At 35.0% G+C, this 8,711-nt stretch overlaps 1 protein-coding gene across 1 annotated transcript; it reads left to right on the top strand.

Moving 5' to 3' along the window:
- Positions 1-232: 232 nt before the first annotated feature.
- LOC120150546 (ras-related protein Rab11C-like) lies at positions 233-3,474 on the top strand. Its single transcript, XM_039163219.1, has 2 exons — positions 233-418; positions 2,891-3,474. The coding sequence occupies exons 1-2, from the start codon at positions 254-256 to the stop codon at positions 3,377-3,379; spliced, it is 654 nt and encodes a 217-aa protein (XP_039019150.1). The 5' UTR covers positions 233-253; the 3' UTR covers positions 3,380-3,474.
- The last annotated feature ends 5,237 nt before the right edge of the window (positions 3,475-8,711 follow it).

The following is an 8,711-nucleotide window of genomic DNA, read 5'->3' as shown; positions in this document are numbered from 1 at the left end:
GTCCGTTTTTCGTTTCATCTCATTCTGCAATTCTTCTTTTTCTTACCTAAAAATTTTCAGTGTAGTTTTTCTGAACTTATCATATTTTCACTTTGAGAAAATTTTCTCCGCCATCTATCCATTTCTGGTAAGTTCAAATGGGTTTAGATCTCTCGCTTTATTTATTTTTTGGTTTAATGTTTTTTTGGGTGATCTTGCAGGTTTGAGAGAGAAGATACGGTAGAGAGAAACAGAGAGTGAGTAAAGAGTGTAAATGGCGCATAGAGTAGATTCCGAGTATGATTACCTTTACAAGATCGTGTTAATTGGCGACTCCGGAGTTGGAAAATCAAATATTCTCTCCAGATTCACCAGAAATGAGTTTTGTTTGGATTCTAAATCAACTATTGGCGTCGAGTTCGCCACCAGAACTCTCCAGGTGTTTGATTCATCTTCATATATGATTTTCTTTTTCTGGTTGGCAATCATTAGTTCTTTAAGTTTCTAAATTTTGACATTGTAATTCCTCTTGCCTTTGATAGCTTGAAGTGTGTTTGACATTTCATCTGATTTAGTTTTTGAAAAATTTACATGAAGGATCAGAACGCATCCTCTCTCTATATATATTGTAAAAAAATTTAAAATTTATTCAGATTTCGATGTGTGAAAATTGATTTCAATAATTAATTTGAACTCAATGATCCTAAATATGTATAGAATTAAAAAAAATTACATTATATAATTGGATTTTGTAGGGGTGGATGTTCAATCTAGTTGAGTTAAATTTGTTTGAATTATTCGAATTGACGATTTCTATTTTATAACTTAAACTTGATTTTAAAAAAATCGAGTCGAGTTTATAAAATTCAAGTCTAGTTGAGTTTTTGAGTTTTTTTTAAATTTAATTGTTAATATTTATAAAATTATAATATTATGTTATTCAAATTTAAATAGTTTTTTATAATCATATATATATATATATATATCTTCATATTTTTCTCATATGTGATATACATATACCATACAGAGTTGAAGGACTCGATTCTAATATTATGATATTATGTGATTCCAATTTAAATGATTTTTTATAATCATATACAATATATATACATTTCTTCATATTTTTCTCATATGTGATATACATATACCATACAGAGTTCAAGGATTCAATTTAAACTTGAAAATCAATCCACTAATTAGTAAAAACTTTGAGTTATTTGAGTTACTATTTGAGTTGTATTGTATAACTCAACTTACTCAATGATCCTAAATATGTATAGAATTAAAAAAAATTACATTATATAATTGGATTTTGTAGGGGTGGATGTTCAATCTAGTTGAGTTAAATTTTTTTGAATTATTCGAATTGACGATTTCTATTTTATAACTTAAACTTGATTTTAAAAAAATCGAGTCGAGTTTATAAAATTCAAGTCTAGTTGAGTTTTCGAGTTTTTTTTAAAATTTAATTGTTAATATTTATAAAATTATAATATTATGTTATTCAAATTTAAATAGTTTTTTATAATCATATATATATATATATATATTTCTTCATATTTTTCTCATATGTGATATACATATACCATACAGAGTTGAATGACTCGATTATAATATTATGATATTATGTGATTCCAATTTAAATGATTTTTTATAATCATATACAATATATATACATTTCTTCATATTTTTCTCATATGTGATATACATATACCATACAGAGTTCAAGGACTCAATTTAAACTTGAAAATCAATCCACTAATTAGTAAAAACTTTGAGTTATTTGAGTTACTATTTGAGTTGTATTGTATAACTCAACTTAAACTATTAATTTTTTTGAGTCGTGTCGAGTTTATGAAATTACAACACGAAATTAATTCGAGTCGAAAAAATCGATTTTTGGAATCGGGTTTTGCTTACGTGTAAGAAATGTTGAGGAGTGCGTTATTTCAAAGTTGTTTTTTTTTCTCTTTTGATGTCTATTTTATTTATTAAAGTACTAAAAGTTGGAAAGACTAGAGGGGTTCTTTGTTAGTGAGGACATGTCTGTTTTCATTTTCTCTCTGTGTTTCCATGTTATTTTATTAAATTGAGAATTAAAATTTCTCTCTGAAAATGAAAATTAAGTTATTAAATTAATCCTAGCTGTTATTATGCTGTTTTATTCCCATTTTCAGTATTGGAGAGTATATTGTTGTATTTTATTGGCCCATGACTTAGTGATAGCTGTACATTTGATTCTGATAAAGACAATCAATTTCTTGTATTGGTAAGCCTGTCATCTTGGATTTTTTAAAACATTCTTTTGATTCTCTGTTAATTGTTTATGTTGTTCAGATTCTCTGATTTTCTTAAACATCCATGTTTGATATTTATATTTGGCACATATTTGAATATGGTTAATAGTGTTATGGAGGTAGGAGAATATACAAAATTTTCAAAAAGTTAAGCATACTAAAAAGTTTGACATCCGCTCAAATTTAGATAACCTAGAACAATGGAATGAAATTTGGTTATTTTCTAGGGTGGGTATATATATATACCTATAACATAAATTTTTCGTATAAGGTGAACACAAATAAAATTTTAGGGATATCTTTAGTAAAATGAATAACTAACTAAAAGAAATTCGGATTGTGCGCACCTTAAAATTCACTTACATCCGTCACTAAGTTTCATAGATTAATGGTAATTCAGGGATTAATGGTGCTAGGTATGTTGTTGCATTGCTGGGAATTCAAATCCATGTATAGTTTATGTATTTTTTTATATGTTTTATTGATGACTTAATTTCGTTCATTTGAAATTTTTAGTATAACTTTTTAAATTTATATCTCTGACATAAATTTATTGGTCTGTCTCTGAATGGTATGTAATTTGCGGTTAACTTATGGTTTTTTTTTTAATATAGGTGGAGGGGAAGATTGTGAAGGCACAGATTTGGGATACGGCAGGTCAGGAGAGATATCGAGCCATTACTAGTGCTTACTATAGAGGAGCTGTTGGTGCACTTCTTGTCTACGACATAACCAAGAGGCAAACCTTTGATAATGTTCAAAGGTGGCTGCGTGAATTGAGGGACCATGCTGATTCCAACATCGTTGTCATGATGGCTGGAAATAAATCCGACTTGAATCATCTCCGAGCGGTTTCTGAGGACGATGGTCATGCTTTGGCAGAGAAGGAAGGTCTTTCGTTTCTCGAGACCTCAGCACTTGAAGCAACCAACGTTGAAAAGGCATTCCAAACTATATTGAATGAGATCTACCATGTTACAAGAAAAAAAGCATTGGCTGCCAAGGATGCAGTCGCGGCTAACGCCACAGTTCCCGGCCAAGGAACCACCATTAGTATCGCTGGTGCATCAGGAAACACCAAGAAAGGATGCTGTTCCACATAAAAGGATGATTGGATATATTTGTTGGCAAGCATGCCTACCCTTTTCTTTATTATTTATTTCTTTTCCCCTGTTTTTTATTCTTTATTTATCCTTTTTCCAAATGTTTAGTTGAGAGAGCCATTTAGAATAATTATTTGTATGAATTTGGTTTCATTTTTTTTTCACAAGTCGCTAGCTTGTAATAAAAGTGTCTCCTAGACTTGCTCTCCCTATATTTAGGTTTGTGGTTGTGAGAATTGAACGGCTCAAATATTAGACCATGTCTGAATTCAGCAGCTTCTATTATATACTTGTATAAAACAATCCGTAGTTGGTGGCCGTTTGACCAGTACAGAAAAGGGCAGATGGTATTGAATGCACTGCCCGTTAGAGTGAGCTGTCGATCTAATTAAATTAAACCAAATTAAAAGATTTTGAGTTATTTGAGTTATCGTATTCTATTTTTTTTTATTTTGCTAAAACAGTAAAGTAATAGAAAAAGATTAACTAGATCTTAGCAGGTCTTTCTGCAGAATATCATGCATCTCCCTTGGTGGCTCCAGAAACTCCATAACTCCAATAGCTTTTCCACGGCTCCATCTGGCTAAATAATCTGCAGCAGCATTTTGTTCCCGGAAAACATACCGACACTCCGTAATCCAATCGCCATCTCGAAGCTCATTGATAGCATCCACCAAAGCACTCCCCAATAACGCCTCGGAATTACAGTGCCAAATTTTTGTAGCTTCCATATTATCCGTTTCCAACTCCCTCGCCGCTGCCATACTATCATTTGTTCGAACAGCCCCATCGGAATTTGCTTTAACCCATCCAGTCTTGGGCAAAGTCCACAATAAATTGTTTCGAAGTAGTCTGGATTCCACCCTAACATTCGGGACAATGGCCGAGGAAAACTCATGCGCTAGCCGGTTGCAGTGAGTGAGAAAATCTTCTCTTTGAACGTAGTTGGGGTCCATAATCAAACTACATCTAAGCTGCCAACAGATGACAGCAAATTTAATGTTCCAATTCTCCTCATTTCCAATGAACGACCCAGGCGAATAAAGGTTAAGCTCAAACCATTTCACGTATGGCAGTGATAAAAAATCCTGCAGTCTATCCGGACGAACCACTCTGAACCAAACACACCTTGCCATACTGCAGTATCTCAGAACATGGTCGACATTTTCAGGTTCTCTACAGCAGACAGGAAACTCCGTTGTATTTGAAAAATGACGACGTGAACGTTTAACATTTATTAGCAAACGGTCTTGGATCGATAGCCACAGGAAAACTTTAACTCTCTGTGGAACCTTCAGACGCCATAGCCGTCTCCAATTTATAGCAGTATCCTCTCCTCTTGTTGCACAAGGAAACTGTATGCTGACTTGGTTGAGAATCGTCTGTCGGATTCCCATCGCCAGCCAGGGGAGTCAGGGCCTAAGCGAGCCTGAGGCGGTTGCATAGCCGCAATGCGTTCAACCAAATGTGTCGGAAGCATCGTCTAAATTTTCTCCCAATCCCAAGAACCTGATGGTAATGTCATCGCACAAACAGGCATAGGAGGAGGAGACTCAGATCCTATGTAGGAGAAGACAAGTCGACTTTCGGTATCTAACCAAGATCATACCAAAAGTCAGTATCTCTACCATCCCAAATATTCCAAGAAATGCTCTCGAGAGGCTCATCCCAAATACATCGCATCCCTTTCCACAACCGGGAACCATTCTTATTACTAAGCATGAATGGAAATGGGTCCTCCCAATTATATTTGCCTCGGACAGCTGGAACCCAAAGTTTGTTAGGTTGCGATTTGAGTTGAAATCCAACCTTTAACATGAAAGCCTTATTCTGTTGGTATAAGTTACGTAAACCCAATCCTCCTCTATCCATAGGTTTCTGCAAAATATCCCATTTGACAAGGGGAATTCCAGTTTTTCCATTGTTCGCTCCCCACACAAATCTCCGAATAATTTTCTCCATTTCCTCACAAATTCCTTTTGAGAGCCAAGTCGATTGCATAACATACGTCGGGATGGTCTGTAGAACCGCCTTAGCAAGCGTAATACGGCCGGCCAAAGAAAAAGTTCTCGCTGTCCACCCTGAGAGACGCTGGTTCATTCTCTCCAAAAGATAGCAATAAGTGGCCTTAGTGATTCTTCCATGTAACAAGTGAACACCAAGATATCTCCCTAAATCGTTAACCTCCTCAAAACCGAAACTCCGTGCAATTTGATTCCTTTTATCCGCCAGACAGTTCTTTGAAAAATAAATTTTCGTTTTAGCCATACTAATGCGGTGCCCAGACTCCATACAAAATCGATCAAGCACATCTTTAACAATACCCACTTGGTCCATAGTTGCTTCGGAAAATAAAACAAGATCATCCGCGAAAAAGAGAGAGGATAAATCTGGGCCATTTCGAGAAAGACGAACCTGCTACCAATCACCCGAGACAACCTTATTCTCAATCGCCTGAGATAATCTCTCCATACAAAGAACGAAAAAATAAGGTAATAATGGATCTCTTTGACGAATTCCCCTCGTGGGTTTAAATGTATCCGTCAACTCACCATTCCAAAGCACCTGAGTGGACACTGATCTTACACACTGCATTACGCGAGCAATGAATCTTTCTGGTAAACCAGCAGCGTCTAACGTATCCGCAATGTAATTCCACTCCAATCGATTGTATATCTTTTCCAAGCCTACATTAATGGCCATCCATCCCTTCGTCCAGATTTTTTAACCATCGTGTGTATCACCTCCTGAGCTAAGATGATATTGTCTGTAATTTGTTGCCCAGGGACGAAACTTGCTCGAGTCTGTGCCACCCATTTCGAAAGGAACGGTTTTGACCGATTGACAAGCAGCTTAGTAATAAATTTATACAAGACATTACATAAGCTAATTGGCCGGAATTGACAAATTGAAGTTGGGTTGCTTATTTTTAGGAATCAGAACCAACAAGGTACCGTCATCAAAGAATTGTTTCACAAAGTTAAATACCTAGCTCCCCACAAGATTCCAATTCTTCTGGTAAAAAGCCACATGAAGACCATCAATATCCGGTGTTTTTAATGGTGCCATTCTAAACACTACAATACGAACTTCCTCCATTGTGATATCAGATAAAGTGTTTTATTTTATAATTCAAATCTTATTTGAAATTTATTTGAGTTGAAATTCTGTTTAAAATTAATTATAAATATTTATAATATTATGATATTATTTGATTTCAATTTAAATGATTTTTTATAATTATATACAATATATATATATATATACTTTTATATTTTTTTCCATATGTGATATACATATATCATAAAGAGCAAGAGTTTTGACTCATTTAAAAATCAATTTATTAAGTATTAAAATTTTGAGTTATTCGAGTTACTATTTGAATTTTATTTTATAATTCGATTCAAAATTTAAATTTTTTTTGAGTCAAATTGTATTTATGAAATTATAATTAGATCAAGTAGAAGAAATCAATTTTTTTATTCGACTTTTATTCTCTTTACTGTCCATTGCCCTTGACAGTTGGGGTACTGAGGAATAAAACCAAAGCCGCTAATAAGTGATAACCACGCACATCATGTTAGACAATAATTATCGTCAACGGACTTGGACAAAGACACATAATTTGCGGCGACCAGTTTCAAGAAACTACACAAGCAGTGATTTAGTTAGAACATTAGCTGCTTAATATTCGACTGGAACGTAGTTAACTTGTAACAGCTTAGATAGTAGATACTCTCGAACAAAATAAAAGCCAAAATCAACAGACTTGGTCTTTGCATTTTAGCTGATATGGGAGTAAAACTTGATGATATTTCCAAAATATGGTGGGATAACACCTCCACATTACATGCATCAGCCAAGCTTCTATGTTTTGCTTCGACTGTAGAGCGTGAAACTGCCTCGAGCTCCAGGATAACAGGTGTTCTCCATAGAAAACACAGTAGCTAGAAACTGATCGACGGTCATCAAGATCTCCATCCCAGTCTGCACCGGAGACGGATACAAGTCAAACCGAGACTGCCCATCGGAGCTGATGTAGCACTCAACTTTGGTACAAGAACTTGTGTGACTCTGGAAGCTGGTATACAAGATAGTAGAGGGAGTGAAGGTGACTCAAAAGAAGGATTATTTGGTAATGACAGCAAAAGGGGAAATCTGCTCATAAAAAAGGTGTCGTGACACAAACACGCATCCATCGGTTGCAACTGATAACCATGGTGAGAGGGTAAATATCCTATAAAGTCACACGACTGAGAATGATAATCTAGCTTGTGTTTGATGTAAGGACGAAGATAATGATAGCACCGACTCTCGAATACCCTGAAAAAAAATCATAAACACTTTTTCTTCCATATAGTTTTTGGAACGTTTCGTAGGTAGGATGTTAATGATATTTATAGCACTCAATACAGCGTACGACTAGTACTACTTCATAGGCATAGAGGACCGCACAAGCAACGTGAGAGTAGTCTCGATAATTTGACGGTGTCTGCCTTCAACAACATCGTTCTACTGAGGTGTGTGGGCATGTTAAACGGTGTCGGATACCACTTAGTGCAAGCTTTTGTTTGAGGGCTAGGAAATTACCTATCCATCTGTTTGGCTGTCCCTTGTTCCCATATGTTTCCAAGGAGATATACCCCGAAGTATTCCGTTATACAGAAACAAGCATCGACATTGGCTTGTTGATTCGCCGGTTGTTTGAACTGATGTGATGAGAAAGAGCCTTTAAAAATTCTGGTCGAAACGATGACGACTTGCCATGTCACTGCTGCGAACAAGTCACAAATTTCCATTACTTGCACATGCTTCTTTGTCTGATTTGAATATCAATAATTGCAAAATATTAATACTTAAAAGGAAGTTAAAAATACGCGAGAATTTATGAAAAAACTGAGTTTTCAAATTGAAGGAGATTTTTGGGATGTTGTTGTCGAGTTCACAAGGCTAGATGGATATTAGGTTATAGGGCTCGATTATGGGACGACCACTTATAAGATGTTTTGAAGGTAACTTTAATATTGATTGGTATTGAAATATCTAGATATTATATTTTGTCGGAGATGTAAGAACCAATATATAAAATATGGTAGTATGGGTAATTGCGAGATATTAAGCGAGACTTGTGTATTTTGTGTTTGTTTGATTCTAGTTTAGGAGATGTTCCGTAAAATGTAAGGGTTTATAGTTAGGGATGGGCATGAGTCCGGTTTCGGTTAACTGATTCGATCCGAAAATATATATTCTCCACCCGACCCGAATCTGACCCGAATTTTTGAGATAAAATCCGAACCTGATCCGGTCCAACCTGAAATAATAATAAAAATAT

Source organism: Hibiscus syriacus, unplaced genomic scaffold, assembly GCF_006381635.1.
Source record: "Hibiscus syriacus cultivar Baekdansim isolate YM2019G1 unplaced genomic scaffold, ASM638163v2 tig00111022_pilon, whole genome shotgun sequence".
NCBI classification, from domain to species: Eukaryota; Viridiplantae; Streptophyta; class Magnoliopsida; order Malvales; family Malvaceae; genus Hibiscus; species Hibiscus syriacus.
This window is presented reverse-complemented; position numbering and strand designations above follow the sequence as displayed.

Bases quoted from the DNA above. Each gene is read 5' to 3' on its own strand.
- LOC120150546 (XM_039163219.1), top strand. From the start codon at position 254: ATGGCGCATAGAGTAGATTCCGAGTATGATTACCTTTACAAGATCGTG. The intron at 419-2,890 runs GTGTTTGATTCA...TTTTTAATATAG, and splicing joins TCGCCACCAGAACTCTCCAG to GTGGAGGGGAAGATTGTGAA.